The sequence below is a fragment of the Canis aureus genome, chromosome 13, assembly GCF_053574225.1.
Source record: "Canis aureus isolate CA01 chromosome 13, VMU_Caureus_v.1.0, whole genome shotgun sequence".
NCBI lineage: Eukaryota > Metazoa > Chordata > Mammalia > Carnivora > Canidae > Canis > Canis aureus.
In genome coordinates, this window is record NC_135623.1 from 67,766,849 (window position 1) to 67,785,973 (window position 19,125).

The 19,125-nt window shown below is 46.5% G+C and overlaps 1 protein-coding gene and 1 long non-coding RNA gene across 4 annotated transcripts in view; one reads left to right on the forward strand and one right to left on the reverse strand.

Annotated features, from left to right (window-relative positions):
- Positions 1 to 665: 665 nt before the first annotated feature.
- Positions 666 to 18,609, forward strand: LOC144282656 (uncharacterized). 2 transcript variants are annotated; one of them, XR_013351154.1, is made up of 4 exons: positions 666 to 735; positions 6,673 to 6,741; positions 7,556 to 7,792; positions 18,481 to 18,609. It is a non-coding gene; the product is annotated as an uncharacterized LOC144282656 (long non-coding RNA). The 2 variants fall into 2 exon arrangements; XR_013351155.1 differs by having other exon boundaries at positions 733 to 815.
- The window catches only part of TMEM192 (transmembrane protein 192), a 36,340-nt gene continuing 24,755 nt past the window's right edge, over positions 7,541 to 19,125 (reverse strand). For both annotated transcript variants that reach the window (XM_077846564.1, XM_077846563.1), the window contains exon 6: positions 7,541 to 18,992. In XM_077846564.1, the coding sequence (XP_077702690.1) occupies positions 18,857 to 18,992 (136 nt within the window). In that variant the 3' untranslated portion in view covers positions 7,541 to 18,856. The remainder of the gene's footprint in view (positions 18,993 to 19,125) is intronic.

A 19,125-nucleotide genomic window follows, 5' to 3' on the forward strand; every position in this document is an offset into this window, starting at 1 on the left:
AGCGCAGCGCGGGCCTCGATCCCGGGACCCCGGGGTCACGCCCTGAGCCCCCCAGCGTCCCTCCCCGGGGGCAGGCTCTGAGTCCCTCCGAGTCGCGGGGCTGGTGACCGGGCCGTGGGCCCCGCGGGGTTGTGCAGGCGGCGCCGTGGGTGGGCGGCAGGGGCGCGGCTGCGCGGGCGGGGGCTCTGCGCTGGGGGTGGCGCTGGAGGCCGTGGTCGCCCCGGGACGGAGCTTGGCCTGACGCACGCTCGGCTCCCACGGGCTGGAGACGGTCCCGCCGCTGCCGACCGGCGTCGGCTCCACGGAGGCGGGTCCCTGGCAGCTGCCGTCAGGCCTGGGCTGTGGGGCTGCACGCCTGCGGGTCCGGGAGGCCCGAGGCTCCGTCAGGCCCGAGGCTCCGTCAGGCCCGCGCGCCTCCGTGAGGCCTGAGGAGGCACCGTGAGGCCCGCGGCTCCGGGAGGCCCGAGGTACCGTCAGGCCCTGTTGTGCCCAAGATCATGAATCCGGGAGACCCCCAAGGAGCCGACACGGATGCAAACTCCCGAGGGTTTAGTCACAAGCTCGAGCCTGGGTCCAAGCGCACCCGACGCAGCGGGGCAGGGACTCGGACCCCGAGACTCAGAGGCGCAGCAGCTTATGGCGGCCCGTGGCCCACGGGATACGCAGGAAGTTGCGCAGTCACGTCGGTCCGCACGCAGGCGGCCGATTGCGTCACCGCGTACCTAGAGGATCCAGGTGAGCGGGCCTATCCCTGAGCCGGCGTCCGATTAGGGTGTGCCCCGGGCTTGCCTAGGGTGGGGCAGTGCCCTACGCAGGTGGGCAGAGGCGGGGGCAGCACCAGGTGGAGTCGGTCCTGCTCTGCTTGTCCAGGGGTGGGGGATTTTGTTAAATTTCCTGGGTCCCACAGCCCGCGGCTCGGTCAGGCCGAGTCACCGTCAGGCCTGAGGCACCGTGAGGCCCGCGGCTCGGTCAGGCCCGCGGCTGTGGGCGGCCAGTCCCCCCCGGGAAGCGCTCCTGAGGAGGGGCCCGCGGCCGCCCGCTCCCGCCCGGGCTCGGAGGCCCCGTCACCGCCGCGTGTGTGGACGGCCCCGGGGCCGGGTCACCGCCCGGGCGGCACAGCTCCCGCCGGAGTCCCGGGCGGCCTGGCGGCGGCTTCCCCGCGGGATCCGCCACGCGGCCGGGAGGGCGAGGACAGCGGGGTGGGGCCCGGGCGCTCCCCTCCCGCTGCTCCGCGGGCCGGGCACGGGGCGGGCCTCCCAGCACGGGCGGGGGCTCCGGCCCACAGGGCCCGGCCTCGGCGTCCGCCCGCACCGCCCCGGGCCGCCCGCGCGCCCTCACGCGCACCCTCGCGCCCCGAACGAAGACCCCCGGGCCGTCCTCAAGCTGTTGGTTGGCTTTAGTTTATTTTATTTTATATTTTTTCAAGATTTTATTTATTTATTCACGAGACACACACAGCGAGAGAGGCAGAGACGCAGGCCCCACGCGGGAGCCGCCGCGGACTCGATCCGGGCCGGGGTCACGCCCTGGGCCGAAGGCGGCGCCGTTGGCTCGTCTTAAGAGCTGAGCGCAGGCCCATGTCCTGAGCAGTCCCCAGCTGGGCTCTGTGCTGGCTTCACACACTTTTACCGCGATAGTGCACGAAAAGATGCTTTCCCTCCTGCCTGTTTCCTGGTTTTAGATATATGAATCACGAACCTACCTTTTGCTTTCCTTTTGTTTCTGTTGGGCAACTTTTTTTTTTTTTTTTTTTTTTTTTGAGAGAGAGGGTCTTAAAGATTTTATTTATTCGACAGAGAACACAAGCGGGGGAGCAGCGGGGAGGGGGAGGGGGAGGCGCCCGACATGGGACTCAATCCCAGGACCCGGGGATCCGACCTGAGCTGAAGGCAGGTGCTTAGCCAACTGAGCCACCCGGGTGCCCCCCCCCCCCCCCCATCAACTATTTTTGACAACTTCTCTGGTACTATAACATGGTCACTCTAATAAAGAAAATAGGCACATAGAGATGACTGGTGTAACCCTCTCCCCTAATCCCTTACCGATACAGGAGACCCACTCACCCCCCTACACGCATGTTAACTGTTGTGCCCAAGATTGCGAATCCGAGAAACCACCAAGGAGCTGACACCGATGCAAGAGCACGAGGGTTTATTAGCGAGCTCGAGCTTGGGTCCAAGTGTGCCCGACACAGCGGAGCAAGGACTTGGACCCCGAAGTGGGTTACAGCTGGGTTTTTTAAAGCTTTATTTTTTTATTTATTTTTTTATGATAGAGAGAGAGAGGCAGAGACACAGGCAGAGGGAGAAGCAGGCTCCATGCACCGGAAGCCCGACGTGGGATTCGATCCGGGTCTCCAGGATCTTGCCCTGGGCCAAAGGCAGGCGCCAAACCACTGCGCCACCCAGGGATCCCCACAGCTGGGTTTTTTATAGGCTGGTCTAGGGGATTTCCAGAAGGGGTGGAGGAATTCTAAGATGGGACTTTCTTCCAGGGGCGTTGGGCTCTGTTGTCTTTGGGATATGGGATTACCTGCCGAGAACATTGAGGACATTCTGCAGTTTTTCCCCTTAAAGTTCAGCTCTTATTCACAGGGACCTAAGATGGCTGTACTTGTGCTAATGCTAAACTTTAGGTGGGATGGCCTTAATTTTTCTCGGCCTCCACAAACAGTGCTTTTTTTTTTAATTTGTAGTGACTTCTTGGCATAGAAACATCAAGTCTTTTTATGTGAACTAATTTGTAATAAGGGCAACATTAGGGACAGGAAAATTAGAAGAAAGTAGACCATAAGGATCCCTGCAAGTATATTAAGGATTCTAGAACACCGGGAAGCCACTGAGGGCCTTGAAGCAGGGAACTGAATGCAGTCCGGTTTCTGGCTCATTGGCTCTGTAACTCTGACATTCAGATCAGTGGTGTGAGCTGGAGATCTAAATTTAGGAGGCCTCGGTAAGTGCTTAGAACCTGAAGCACTGGGATCCCTGGGTGGCACAGCGGTTTGGTGCCTGCCTTTGGCCCAGGGTGCGATCCTGGAGACCCGGGATCGAATCCCACATCGGGCTCCCGGTGCATGGAGATGGAGCCTGCTTCTCCCTCTGCCTGTGTCTCTGCCTCTCTCTCTCTCTCTGTGACTATCATAAATTAAAAAAAAAAAAAAAGAACCTGAAGCTCTGGGAGTAAAAAAGAAAAGTTAGAGAAGAATATATAGTGAAAAATCACAAAATTCATAGGACTGGCTGAGAAGCTGCCAGAAGACTGAGGAGCAGGGACTAGCTAGGAAGGAGGATGGAAGATTATTTTTCCTCCCCTACCTACAAGTGTGGAGGGGTCCAGAAATACAAAATTGAGAACCACGGTCTTAAAGCTTAGAAGGAAAGAGAATGGAATACAGACCACGAGAGGAATATTTGGTCTTTAACCTAGACAGGTGATTCCTTAACTTAAAAAAAAGGTAAAGAGGATGAATGGTGTGGCGTCTAGAGGGTGCCTCTCCATCGGATGTGGGCCAACGATCGATTGGGTGGTGGGAGGTGAAAGTTCACCAGACAGAATGAAGGAGAGAGAACTTTCTTAAATACACCGCAGGGGAGCAGTGAGCAGGACCCCAGAGGAGGGGCTGTCTGCAACAAGCCAGTGGGTGGGGGCTGCATTTAAAGGGGGAGGATGAGGAAGCATGGCGACCGATGGAATCTTCCAGTTTTTGGTGACTGCCCAGGTGTAAGTAGCCCATTGGTCAGTTAGGCTTATGTATCTTTTTTTTTTTTTTTTAAGATTGATTGATTGATTGATTTATGATAGACAGTGAGAGAGAGAGAGACAGGAGGAGGGAGAAGCAGGCTCCCGGGAGCCGGATGTGGGACTCGTCCCGGGACTCCAGGCCCGGGACTCCAGGATCGCGCCTTGGGCTAAAGGCAGGCGCTAAACCACTGAGCCACCCAGGGATCCCCAGCTTATGGATCTTTTTAGGTGGGTCACCTGATGGGCCAGTTGGTATTCGGCCAAGGGGGGGCCCGTGGGCCCTTTCTGCATGCCACCCCTCAAGCCTATTTGCCCACAAGTGGCCTCTACAGATGGGATGAGATTTGGGGCTTCTAAACTCATGAGAGGTTGAGGGATTTCCTATCTGATAGACTATATTTTAAACTACATAGTTACATTTTTATCTACATATTCATTACAATGTTTTTCTTGATATAATTACTGTAAGACATTTAAAATTTTATGGGTTCTGCGTTTCAAGTCATGCTTAGTCATGGATGTGCCAAGATTATAAAAATGGTAGTCAATTTAAAAAATATATATATTTTATGTATTTTTTTGAGAGAGAGCATGAGCAGTGTTGGGGCAGAGGGAGAGGGAGAAGCAGACTTCCTGCTGAGCAGGGAGCCAGACTCCCAGGACCCTGAGAGATCATGACCTGAGCTGAAAGCAGGCACTTAACTGATTGAGCCACCCAGGTGCACCTCTGATATTTTCTTAACATTTTTATATTAAGGTTAATGTTATATATCAACCTGATTGGACATGGGGTGCCCAGATTAAACGTTTCTGGGTGTGACTGTGAGGGTGTTTCTAGGGGAGATTAGCATTTGAGTCAGTGGATACAAGAGGATTGCCCTCCCTTATGTGGGTGGCCTTCATCCCACCTGTTGAGGGCTTGAATAGAATAAAAAAGGCAGAGGACAGAGGAATTCACTTTTTTTTTTTCCTGCTTACTTGAACTATATCTCTCATTTACCTTTGGATTCACCACTGGCTTTCTTAGATTTCTGTTTGTAAACAGCAGATCACCAGCCAGTTCCTCATAATATGTGTGGCTTCTGTATTTATATATAGGTATCTCCTTTCTCTCTCTATAGATAATATATATTGATAATATATACTATTCTGTTTTCAAAAGTATGAAGTATATTAGTCAGGGATCTTCAGAGGGACGGAAGATAGATATCTTCTGTTCCCTGACTAATCTATAATGTGTTAGATCTAAAGTAGATCTAAAGTAGAACACTATCATAAATATATGCTCCTTAAGAAAATTCAAGTGTTATAGGAATATATAATTTAGAAGATGAAAGACTGGGGCGCCTGGGTGGCTCAGCGGTTGAGCCTCTGCCTTTAGCTGAGGTCATGATCCCCGGGTCCAGTCCCACGTGGGGCTCCCTGCATGGAGCCTACCTCTCCCTCTGCCTGTGTCTCTGCCTTTCTTTCTCTCTGCATCTCTCATGAATAAATAAATAAAATCTTAAGAAAAAAAAAAAAGAAAATGAAAGACTAAGTCCACAAAAGAACCCCTGTAATCATCTAACAGAATTGGCATGTATCCTCCACCGTCTTTTTTTTTTTAAAGATTTTATTTATTTATTCATGAGAGACAGAGAGAGAAAGAGGCAGAGACACAGGCAGAGGGAGAAGCAGGCTCCATGCAGGGAGCCTGATGTGGGACTCGATCCCGGGACTCCAGGATCATGCCCTGGGCCGAAGGCAGGCACCAAACCGCTGAGCCACCCAGGGATCCCCCTCCACTGTCTTTATTATATAAAAGTTATACATGCGTATACTTCAAAGCCAAAAAGTTCTATACAACTTATAAAAAACTGCATTCTCTAGCCTGCCTGACTACTCTTTTCTCAGAGATAACTACTTCTAGCTCTTCAGAGCATCTTTTGGTATTTATCTCCATATTTCTTAATAATGTTCTTCTATTGCTACTTGTTTTCTCAGGTTCACCCACTGTCTACCAACTTCTACCTCTCCATCCCAACGACACACGTGCCGTCTTTTTTCTCCAAACCTCCCATTTAGTTTTACTTTATTTTTTGTTAACTGAATATTCAGTTTAAGTTATGAGAGTGAATGTTCTGGTGACTTTTTTTTCTCTGATCGCTTTTCCTTTTCTACTCACATTACTTTTTCTCAAGTTAATCTTCCTCCTTTGAGGTTAGTGTTCTCTGTATTATTTATTACTACTTGTTAGTGCACAAACTGCTGATTCTCTGTGTCTCTCAAACACCAAGGAGGACATGATTTTTTTTGCCCTGAACACAGGCAAGTATGGTCTTGCCATTTACTGAAATGGGGAAGATCGGTGGAGCAGGCTTGGGGTAGGGAAGATCAGGAGTTCAGTTCCGAACATATTAATTTTGAACTGTCTGTAAGCTATCCAAGTGTCAGCCATACAATTGGACCAGCAGTTCTGGAGTTGAGGAGAAAGTCTGGCAATATAGTATTGGGGAATTATTTAGGCAATGATGCTGGATGGAATCAGAAAGGTGTGCAAACAGATGAGAAGAGGGCCCAGGACTGAACCCCAAGGCTCTCTGAACCTTGAAAATTCAGGAAGTTAGAAACTGGGTTTCAACCAGAATGCCAGCCATAGCTTATCTCTCCAGATTTCAACTAAAAACCTGGACAAAATACAAATGCAATTATCTGAGTCCTCCAAAAAGTAAATAGTGGCAGACAGGCTGGGTGGGGAAGTTATACCTGAAGAGCGACTGGTAAGGTGGTAGTGACTTTCCTGGGACTTTTCCCTTTTTATCTCCCAGGGGTAATGTGAGTGAGATAATGAATCAAAGACAGTAGAAACTCGGAGAGCAGTCCATCTTGTGAGAGGACCAAGAAAAAGACCCCAGAGAATGTGATTTCTTTTTCTTTTTCCTTCTCTCCCAGTTCTGCCCAGAAGCCAGACCTAACTCTAATTGGAGATCTGCACTCCCAGGCAGTGGGAACCAGGAAAAGGTACCGTTCCTTGCAAGGTGTGGTGGAGGATCCCCCTGTTATTTTTCTCCCTTGCTGCTTTGTCCATAGTGTAGGCCCATTTGTTCAGAATGGCACAATTACACAGGATGTTAAATTTGCAAGAAAACCCCAGCTATCTGGCCACAGGTAATTCGAAAAGGGAGTCAGAGTGGGGAGGAAAGGAGGAGACAACTGGAGAAGGGAATTCCCTTTCTGTGACTATTTCCAGCCTCACCCTACAGAGCTGAGCATAAGGGAACAACCCGAAGAAGCAAAGCAAATGCTTTGAGAAATGGGACTACAGCGTAAACCCCTAGGAAGTCCCAGAGGACTCCTGAGTGGCTCACACAAGGGGCAGATAAATATAAAAAGAACTCTTAAAAACCAGCACTAAAAAAGCAGGCAACCTGGTAAAAAAGGGATAAATTATTAGAACAGGCATTTTATCAAAGAACACAAACAGATGGCAAATAAGCACACGAAAAGATGCTCAAGATCGTACATTCGTCACTGGTTACATGAAAATAAAGAACACAGTAAGTTACTACTATACACCTAGTAAGAAGAGCTAAAATTTTTCAAAAGTTATAATTCAAGGACTGGAGTATGCAGAGAAACTGGAATTTTTATTGTACTGCTGGTAGGAATGCAAAATGGTCCAGTTATTTTGGAAAATAGTTTGGCAATTTCTTATAAAGCTAAAGGTATACCTACTATATCGCTCAGCAATCTCTCCCATAGGTATTTACCCAAATGAAATGAAAACATCAGTTAAATGAAGTTCACACAAAAACGTTAATGCAAATGTTTCCAGCAGATTTATTCATAGGGAGCTTCAAACGGGGAGCAACCCAAATGCAACGGATAAACTGTGGTATGCCCTGGGAACACCACTCGGCAAGAAAAAGGGACGAACTACTGATAATCATAACATACATGGATCCCAGATGCATTACACTAAGTGAAAGCAGACGGACCTAAGGGCCACGCACTCTATGATTCCATTTATATGACATTCTGGAAAAGACAAGACTAGGCAGATGGCAAACAGGTCAGTCTTCGTCAGTGGTTATTAATCAGGGAAGGGTTTAATTCCAAAGGGACTATAGAATTTGATATTTTGGGGGCAAAGGCTGATGAAGTTATTTATCTTGATTATTGTAATGCCTTCCTATTGCTGCTGTAACAAATTACACATTTGTGGCTAGCACCCCCCACCCTCACCTCATCTCAGCCTCCCCTGTCAACCTATTACTCTTGTGGTATTGGTCATACAACTCTCGCTGCACTTTTTTCAAAAGTCACAGAGCTTCACACCAACAGTGAATTTGGCTGTATGTAAATGTTAAAACTGGGTCTAGAAAACGGGGAACCAGCAGAGGAGACTGAGAAGAAATTACCAGGAAGGTGAGAAGGAGCCAAACGTTCGTGGTGCCCTGGAAGCCAGGTAAAGAAAGTGCATGAGGGAGGGCATGAACTCGGATGTGACTGTTGAGATCCAGCATGGGGAGGGGTGCATACTGAGCAACATGGAAGCCTCCAGTCAACTACTTGACAGCAGGAGTTTCTGGGGAGCAGTGGAAGCAAAAGCCAGAGAGGTGTGTGGGTTCAAGAGAGAACTGAAGAAATAAAGACAGTTAACAAAGACCAGTGCCACTCAAGTAGCCAGTCCTTGAACCATTACCGGAGAGTTACTGGTCCTGTAGGAGATCAGGAGAACACACAGGGTTTAAACTAACAACCTGGACACCTGGGGGGCTCAGGGGTTGAGCATCTGCCTTCCGCTCAGGGGGTGACCCCAGGGTCCTGGGGTGGAGCCTCATGTCCCTCCAGCTCTCTGCTCAGTGCGGAGTCTGCTTCTCTCCCTCTGCTCCACGTCCCCGCCCCCTCCCCCCCCCCAGTTCAATCTCTCGCAAATAAAATCTTTTTTAAAAAGCAAATGAAATAAACCTTCCCTCGTGTAACTTTTCACATATGAATATTTTTGTAGGAAAGATGATTGGGGTCAAAATTATTGGGTCAAGTTACCACTAAGAATGCTTTTCCCCATATTTGCCCATTATTGGTATATCCATTTGTGCACACTCCTGCCAAGATTGGATATAAACAATCTCTATTCTTGTTACTCTGGCTTGCAAATATACCGTTTATTTTTTAAATTTAAATTAACATATAATGTATTATCAGTTTCAGAGGTGGAGGTCAGTGATTCATGAGTCTTATATAACACCCAGGGCTCGTAACATCACGCGCCCTCTTTTTTTTTTTTTTTAATTTTTATTTATTTATGATAGTCACACAGAGAGAGAGAGAGAGGCAGAGACACAGGCAGAGGGAGAAACAGACTCCATGCACCGGGAGCCTGACGTGGGATTCGATCCAGGGTCTCCCGGATCGCGCTCTGGGCCAAAGGCAGGCGCCAAACCGCTGCGCCACCCAGGGATCCCTCACGCACCCTCCTTAATGCCCATCACCCAGTTACCCCATCCCCCACCGGCTCCCCTCCAGTGACCCTCAGTCTGTTTCCTCTGGTTAAGAGTCTCTTACGGTGGTTTGTCTTCTATTTCCCTGATCGGTGGACTGTTTTTTCACATGATTTTTGGGCACTATGCTTCATCTGTGAGCTGCGTGTTCTTTGCTTTGCCTTTTAAAATCTTAAATGTAGGGGTGCCTGGGTGGCTCAGTTCAGTCAAGCGACCTATCCTTGGTTTTGGCTCAGGTCCTAATCTCAGGGTCCTTAGATCAAGCCCCCCGCCCTCATCGAGGCCCCCCACTTTGGGCTCTACACTCAGTGTGGAGTCTGCTTGTCCCTCTCCCTCTGCTCCTTCCCCCACTCTCAAATAATTTAAAAATCTTAAATATAATATTTGTTTTAAAAATATTTTTTTATTTATTCATGAGAGACACAGAGAGAGAGGCAGAGACACAGGCAGAGGGAGATGCAAGCTCCATGCAGGGAGCCTGATGAGGGACTCGATCCCAGATCCTGGGATCACGCCCTGGGCTGAAGGCAGACACTCAACTGACGAGCCACCCAGGCGCTCCTAAATGTAATACCTGAATAGGTATAAAAGCCAAGTTTCAGGGATCCCTGGGTGGCGCAGCGGTTTAGCGCCTGCCTTTGGCCCAGGGCGCGATCCTGGAGACCCAGGATCGAATCCCACGTTGGGCTCCCGGTGCATGGAGCCTGCTTCTCCCTCTGCCTGTGTCTCTGCCTTTCTCTCTCTCTCTCTGTGACTATCATAAATAAAAATTAAAAAAAAAAAAAGCCAAGTTTCAAAATTCGAAAGGTAAAAAGGGATTGTACAATGAAATCTCGCTCCCACTCATCTCCTAGCTGCCCAGTTTCGCCCACCACAGGTTGGCAGAGGTGGACTGTGAGTTCCAACTCTAAGTCACATGGCTGTTCTTGCAGGCAACTGGCTCCTATCTTTAGGGGATTTCCAAAAGTCACCTCAATAACAAACTCAAGTACCCCTGAAAGGGGCTTGTTATGAACAAGACACTCCTTTCACTTTTGCAGCTCTCCAACTATTCAGAAACCCACTGAAAGACCAGCAGAAGATGTTCCTAGTGCTCTTAGGAAATTTCAAGGCTTTTAGAAGCTCTATGCCAAATAAATACTTCCTTTTATAAATCACAAATTGCAGACAGTGACGTTAATTGTAAATATTTTTTATTTTTTTATTTTTATTTTTTTAAAATTTTTATTTATTTATGATAGTCCCAGAGAGAGAGAGAGAGAGAGAGAGAGGGGCAGAGACACAGGCAGAGGGAGAAGCAGGCTCCATGCACCGGGAGCCCAATGTGGGATTCGATCCTGGGTCTCCAGGATCGTGCCCTGGGCCAAAGGCAGGTGCCAAACCGCTGCGCCACACAGGGATCCCTGTAAATATTTTTTAACCCAGTTTTCTATTTGTCTTTTAATTTTTGGTATATGCATCTCATAACCATTTTTGCCAAGGGGAAATTTAAATTTTTATGTAGTTAAATATATCAGGTTTATCCTTTGTGGCTTCTGCACCAGTCTTAGAAAAAGTTACTTTATTCTGAAATGATTTTAAAAACCTCTCCCATTATTTATAGAACTTTTATAGTTTTATTTTAAACAGTGAAATCTTTGAATCAGCTAGAATTTATTAGATATGAATTTTAAGATGGAGATCTAATAATCTGTTAACCTAAAGAAAGAGGTAAACTGAAGCAAGCTCAAATTATCAGAAATTGAGTCTCTCTGGGAATAGCAGAGGAGTTGCAATTCAGGAAATGCATGCTCTAGGGGATCCCTGGGTGGCCCAGTGGTTTAGCACCTGCCTTTGGCCCAGGGCATGATCCTGGAGTCCCAGGATCGAGTCCCACATCGGCCTCCCTGCATGGAGCCTGCTTTCTCTCCCTGTGTCTCTGCCTCTGTCTCTCATGAATAAATAAATAAAAATCTTAAAAAAAAAAAAAAAAAAAAGGAAATGCATGCTCTAGCAAGCTACAGGTGAATTTGTTAAAGATTTGGGGCGGGCTGTATTCATGGGCAAGGAGTAGGGGTGTGCGTCCAGCTAGAGTTCAAACTAAGTTCATTGGCATAAGGATGGGGAGAGATTCTTGGTGGATGTTCATTGGTCAGGAGCTAAGTCTATCCTCTGTAAATCAGGCATTTATGGAAAACCAGTCTCAGTTCTTAAGTTCCATGCTTCTAAAAGGCACGTGAGGTTCTCTATTTCATGTCTTCCAGTTTCATTTTAGATGGAAATCCTTCCACAAACCTATTTTTTCCCTTAATGGTTTTCCTAGTTGTTTCAACACTATTTACTGAATGAACTAACTTTTTGGTGGTGATTATAGTGTCACCTTTATATCCTAAACTCCCATCTACACTTTAGTCTATTTCTACATTTCTTTTTTTGATACACTGATTATTTGCAGACAGTATCTCACTGTTTTAATTATACTGTTATAATATCTCTGATATCTTAGCACTAGTCCTCATAGATAGCTTAACCAAGGGAGAACTGTCATGTTTACAATGTCAAGTCTCTGAGAATGTGTCAAGCCTTTTTTTTTTTTTTAAGATTTTATTTATGAGAGAGAGAGAGAGACAGCATAAGTGGCAGTGGGGGGTGGGTGGGAGATGGAGAAGCAGGCTCCCTGCTGAATGTGGAGCTGAAAGTGGGGGGCCTCGACAAGGAAGGTGGATCGATAGGGTAGGGAGGAGGCTTAATTTCACAACCTTGAGATCACAACCTGATCTGAAGGAGATGCTTAACCAACTGAGCCACCCAGGTGTGCCCGTATCATGCCTTTTCATGTCTTATATCTTTTAGTAATGTTTTCAAGTTTTCTTCAAAAAAAAAAAAAAATCTGGATATTTAATCTTTTTTTTGTGGTTATTATTATAAATGGGGCCTTTTTTTGAATTGCAACTCCTAGTCAGTAGTTGCTTATAAAAAGCAATAGACTTTTACATATTAATTTCGCTCCCAGCCACCTTATTGAATTGTCTTATTTCTGTATATTTTGTAATAGCTTTCCCAATAGGTCCTTTGGAGTTTTCTGTATCTTCAATCATATTATCTGCAAATAATGGTAATTTTATCACTTCCTTTTCAAATTTTATAGTTCTATGTATTCTTTTTCTTACATACATATTTTGTTAGAACCTCCAGAATAAGAAGTGTGGATGTTCTTATTTCTGATGTTACTCCACACGTCTATTTCCTTTGTTTTCTGTTGCATTCTTTTCAAATGAAAATCTTATGTAGGATAATTATTTTATCTTTTCTTTTAAATCTTTGCTATATCTGAAAATTTTTTTAAATTTATTTTTATTTTTATTTATTTATGATAGTCACACAGAGAGAGAGATAGAGAGAGAGAGAGAGAGGCAGAGACATAGGCAGAGGGAGAAGCAGCCTTCAGGCAGAGAGCCCGACGTGGGATTCGATCCCAGGTCTCCAGGATGGCGCCCCAGGCCAAAGGTAGGCGCCAAACCGCTGTGCCACACAGGGATCCCTATATCTGAAATTGATAGGATGACATTCTAGTCAGGAGAGAGAAACAAAGTGAATGAGTAAATTATGTAATATTTTAGATGGTAAGTACACTGGGAAACAACTCAAACAGGGTGCAGGGGAAGAAAAAATTTCCCTCTTCCCTTCTGGATTCCTTGGCTGGTCTAATAATAAAATAGACCTAAGACATATTGACAAGAGAAAAACTAATTTAATTTCATACATACAAGAGCCGCATTAAAAGGGTGACTCAAAGAAGTGACCAAAGCAGGAAGCCTTTAAACCTTTTAGACAAAGAAACAATACATTTATAAAAAATTGACAAGACAAAGGGGTTTGAGCTTGGGGGTAGTGAATAGGTAAAGAAGTAAAAAGGTTTGTTTATATAGTCTCTAGCCCTAAATCCCATCTCTGGTCATATGGATGTCTTCTAACCTCCTAGTACAGGGAGGACACCTTTCACGTGGGAGATTTATAATCTCCTTTCAGAGGGACAGAGAAGGGTCAGTGTTCTTGCATTTGCTGTTTGTTTCTCAAGAATCTTTATTTCAAAATATTCAGTAAGCCAAAGTGGCATACTTTGGGGTAAGAGAGTATAAACCCCTATAAGGGTAAGGGGCTAGAAAGTGCTGAGTGTGGGAAAGGCTGTAATTTTAAATAGTGGGCCAGAGCAGGCCTCACTGAGAAAGTAACACTAACGAAGACTTGAAGGATGAAGGGTATATGGGAATTAATCATTCCAAGTAGACAGAACAGCAACTGCAAGGGTTTGAGGTGGGGATGGACTTCACAATAGAAAAACCACAATATAACTGAAACAGAGTACATAAAGGAAGAGTAGGAAGAGATGAGTTAAGAAGGGTGGGAGGAGGAGCAGATTTTCTAGAGCCCTGGACGTCACCATCAGGCTTTGGTTTTACTGAGATAGGGAACCATTAAACCATTAGAGTAACATGATCTGATGGATATTTTAGAAGAATCTCTTTGCTACTGTATTAAATACCGATGTTTTGGGAGTGTGGGGGGAGGGGATTGTGGCGGTTAGAAGCTAAAACACCACTTAAGAGACTATTACAAAAATCCATGTAAAGATGATGGATTCTGGATCTGTTTTAAAGGAAAAGCCAGCAGGATTTGCTGAGAGACTGTGGGATGTCAGGGGTAGAGGAACCATCACTGTGGAGAGACAGAGAAGGCTGTGAAGGACATCCCAGCTTTGGATATGTTATGTTTGTGAGATGTCTTGGACATTAATTAGAGCTCTAGATGAGGCAGCTAGGTATATGAGTCTAGAGTTCAAGAAGGTACACATTTGGGAGTTGCCAGCTTGTAGACTGTACTAAAGCCACAAGATTACCAAGAGAGTGAGTACTGATGGAGAAGAAAGAGACCCAGGGATTGAGCTGTGGTGTACAATAAGAAAAGGAACCTGCAAAGGACACAGAACAAGAAGCCAATGAGTTTGGAAAACAAGCACGAGTTTGCTGTGTCTTGAAAGCCAAAATGAAGAAGATGAATCCTGGAAGAGTGCTCAGCTGAGTCTACTCCTGCTGACAGGCTTAGGAAGAGGAGACCTATGCATCCATTCCTAGCTCAAGCCACACAGAAGGGTGTTCTTGGTAACCTTGAGAACAGTTTCAGTGTAGTAATAGGGTGAAAAGTGAGACTGGATTAAAAATGCAGAGAGAATTAGAGACAGCCTTCCTTGGTTTACAAATGAAGCTATTTTCCTTATGGAACCTAGGGCATGTTTAGAGATTTTTGTGATTTGTGATTGTCATTTATTTAATGTCTGTTTCCTTAAAAATGTAAGACCTATGAAACCATCTCTGATCAAGTTGTGAAGTCCCTAAAGTAAGTCTTTCTGTAAAAAGGATGGGGAAAGAACATAAAGTTCATTTCATTTGCCATTTGGTTTTCTGGATGGTGCAGTACACAGAAGTTAAAATTTCTCCGTAAGTCATATTAATGTAAGAATGCTCCATGAGGTCTAATTTACAGAAGAATAATCAAACTTATCAAACCCAATGGTCGGTTTCCTTGTCTGTGTTCACTTTGATCTTCCTTCCCTCTACTCCCACCTCCCACACCATCATTAGAATGTAGACTCCACAAGAACAGGAACCTTCACTGTCTTATTGATTCCTGAACTCCCAGGACCTAGAATACGCTCTGGCACATGGTCAGTTCTCAATGAAATGCTAAGTGTTCAATGAAATGAAACACATGGTATGGAGACATTTTTGGCTGTAACAGCTGGGGGTGCGCAGGGGCATCCAAGAGCCAGAAATACCAATTAAACTTCCTAAAATTCACAGGACAGCTCCTCACAGCAAAGATAATCCAACCTGAAATGTCCATAGTGCCAAGGTTGGGGAATGCTGCCTTAGAGCAAAAAGACGTTGCTTGATTCACTTATGACTTGGGTTTGAGTCCCTGGAAGAAGAGCAGAGCCTGCAGCAGAAACCTGGGTATATTAAAATTCACTCACGACACTGCTGGCTCTCACACAAGAATGCATCAGGCGTGGCTTTTAGAGATTCAATTTTGTGAACTCAAAGCAATGAAAGATTTCCAAGAAACATAAACTGAGGACTATCCTTATATCGAAAGGGATATTATATTTAAGAAAAAGAATATCCCAGTAGAATAATAAAAAGACCTGATCTATACACATCACAAAAGACAGATAAAAGGCCAAGGAATATGGAGGAAAATGCTCAACTTCATTAATATTTAAGGAAATGCAATGTGCAACAATGATGTATTTTTTAATCAGATGGGCTAGACTTGAACAGACTGATAACAGCCACAACGGGTGAGAGTAGGGGGACGATAAGCACTGTTGGTACAAGTCCTTGGTAGCAGGATTTCAAATTATTTTTCTCCTTATGTTTTTCAATATTGCTTTTTTTAAAAAGGGAGCTTTTAACTTTTAAGTCACAATGCTATTGTCATCTGAAACAAAATCCTCCAATTATAGAAATATATGTATTCCACGTATATACATATATACTCTTTAAAAAAATAGATTTTATTTATCTATTAGAGAGAGAGAGGGCAGGGGCAGAGGGAGAAGCAGGCTCCCCACTGAGCAGGGAGCCAGCTGCAGGGCTCCATCCTAGGACCGCGGGATCATAACCTGAGCTGAAGGCAGACGCTTAGCCGACTGAGCCCCCCAGGCGCCCCCCACACACATACTCTCAAAAAAATGTAGCTATACCTCCTAGTTCAGGGCCAAATCTTTCTGCCACGGAGCCTTCCTCCACATTGTACTATAATCTGATTCTCTTGAAAATAACACTGACCCTGTCACTTCCTTGCTTGGCACTCGCCGGTGGACCATGTTTCAGGGCAGGCCCCTCAAAGAGACCGCATGGGGCCCCTCCCCAACCGGACGGTCTTCTGTCCCCATGTCCTCCCTCACACTTTGGGTTCAACTTTACTACCTAGTGCTGCTCCTGGCCTTTGTCCCTGCCTTCTTTACTCCTTAGTCTGCCCAGAACCCCCACAGCCCCTTCCTTGGGGGGGGCACCCTGACCCAAAGTGCCTAAGGCCCCGGGCTTCCAGCCGTTATTTCACCCAGCGTGGAGCTTAGCCATCCTAGTGCTCTTCCTCCGTCCACACCAGGGTCTCCTTAGTTTTTGTATCTGCTGTGCTTGCTCACCGAGAGCCTGGTGAATAGAATGCTTGACATTTAAAGTGCTTTGCTCATGACCCGGTCTTCCTAGTTCTGATACTTCGTTTCACTTTTCTTATTGTTTGATATGTGCATTATTGACTTTGGAAAAGTTTGTGGTCATACAGACACCATACATCAGAATCTGAGTATCCTAACTTTATAAACTCTTTCTGTAAACCAAAGTTCATCCTACAAACCTTAGAAACTGACTATAGATCCTAACTGAGTTTATTTTTTAAAAGATTTTATTTATTCATGAGAGACAGAGAGAGAGAGAGGGAGAGAGACAGGCAGAGGGAGAAGCAGGCTCCCCGCAGGAAGCCCAATGCAGGACCCAATCCGGGACCCTGGGGTCATGCCCTGAGCCCAAGGCAGACGTTCAACCACTGAGCCCCCGAAGTGTCCCTCAACTGAATTTAAAACTAAGTAAGAATCATCTACCACTGGTGTTTTCCTTTTGAAAAGGAACATAGCTGAAGGCTATTGGGAGGACTGGGCCCTCAGAGGCTGTTCCCCCTCCTCTGTCCTTGGAGGCTGTGTTCCGCTCCCTACGGTCACCGGGGAGCTGAGGACACGGCATTGGGAGAGCGATGTGCCCTGGGGGCTCTGGACCGCACATGTGACAGGACCCAGTACAGGCCGCTATAGAGATCTGCCCGCCTGCAGCCACCCCACACAGGCCCTGGCTCGAGGTTCCCGTGTGTATTAGGCCTGCGGCCTATAGGCCTGGGGGTCTGGCCCTTTCTCGGGTCTGCCCCATCCCTCCAGGTACGAGGGCCAGTTTGAGATGACGCCCAGAAAGCTCCTGCGGAGGCCGCAGATGCAGTTTATAGCCTCTTCCACAACACAGAGACAGATTTCCAGAGAAGGCAATGGTTTTGAGATAATACTTAGTAAAAAGGAAGGTGAGGGGAGAAAAAAAAAAAAAAAAAAAGAAGAGAGGGAGGATAAGTCAGGAAACTTGAATACAATCTGAATTTTAAAAATACAATTTTGCGTTTAATTTGTGAGTGTCATCATTTTGGGGCCTCAAGGGGATTGTCTGCGGGCGACACGCCATCACTTTTACCTTAGAAGACAAAATGTAGAAGGTCCCAAAGATCTGAAGGTAACTGGTATTTGCCCTCCTAAGGACCCGGATGTGACCGAATGACTGCACCCCCTGAGAAATACCTGTGTATACCTAGGGTTTTCAGATGAGATCTTGATTATTCAGTTAATGACCCACATACATAATCACAAATGTCCCCTCCCTCCGCTCCTATGAAGCTTCCTAGGGCAGTATATAGAGGTGCTAACGCAAATGGATAAAGGGGCAGACTGGGAAAACCGAGGAAATGATGCCCTTTACTTACAAAAATGCTTCATTCCACCTGGAGAATTAGATATAATTAGTATCTATATAAGTTTATATGACAATTTATTCTCATAATTTGAAAGTATACTCCAAGGGGGGACTGGCTGGCTCGGCTGGAAGGGTGCGTGACTCTTGATCCCTGGGTCAAGTTCGAGCCCCACATTGGGCATAGAGATTACTTAAATAAATAAAGTAATAAAGTAGAATTTTTCCTTTTTAGACCCTCTTAGAGCCACTGAACCTACCTTTCTTGATCTAATCAAGGGATAGTCAATACTGAAGCACATGGCAACTCCTTGAAGAAGGATTAAAATAAAGGGAAAGAAAAAAAAAAAAAGGGAAAGTTCTCAGGTTTTCTCTCGGGTATTTCTGTTGCCAATGGAAGGTGCTGCTGATACAACGGGCAGCATTGGTCAGTCTGACCCTGGTCCGAGCGATCTTGATTCTCTTATTTGTGGAGAATGAAAAGCTGTAGGTGTTTGCATAGTGAATCACCTAGTAAGACGGGCCCTATGGGGAGGAAATTCTTCATAAGAGCTACAGGGCCAAGCTGTAATCCCACAGCACACAAGCAGGTCGGGTACATGGTGAGGCTCCGCAGGGCAAAGAAAACATTATTTAACCACAAAAAATAATGACTCCTCCCATCAGTTTAAGAGTGGAAAGAACTTATTTGATCAAACGCTTGTTTAAAACAGATGATCCTGTCAATCTCCTCCATATAAGCAGCCAAGTCATTCCAGGGCTCTACGGCCTGCGGAAGCAGCGCTGCTTGAGACCAGGCTTAATCATACCTCTGATCCTCGGATGAGCCAGACGGTAAAGGACTTCAAAATGTGCAAAAAGAGACGTCCTCCCGGAGCATTGGAGCATCCAGGCTCTGTGAAGCACCTTTCAGGTGACCCACGAGTCCCACCTGCTCAACAGCCCCACAAGGAGAACACAATTCAGGTTTCAAATAAGAACCATCAGTGGCATCCAGTGGCATCCGGCCCAAACTGCCACCTGCTGGGCCGGCTTGTCAGGTGGTCAGTGGGCCCCGCTCCCTCTGCAGCCGCTGGCCTGGCCAGGCCCTCACGCTCTACTGGGCGGAGAGTCCCCGGAGGAAGTGAACGTCAGCAACCGCTTACTCAGCAGGGCGTTGTGTCGCTTCAGGTGGGCGATGACGTCTCCCTGCTTTTCGACGATGTCTTCCAGGCTTGAGACGGTCCTGCACAGAATCAACACGGTGACGGGTGGCACCTGCCAACCAGTGCTCAGTAGTCTCTGCAAAGGGGTCCCTCCCAGCTTGCAGAGCACTGCGCTGTATTTGGGACCTTCTCCTTGACGTCGTAAGCCAAGGG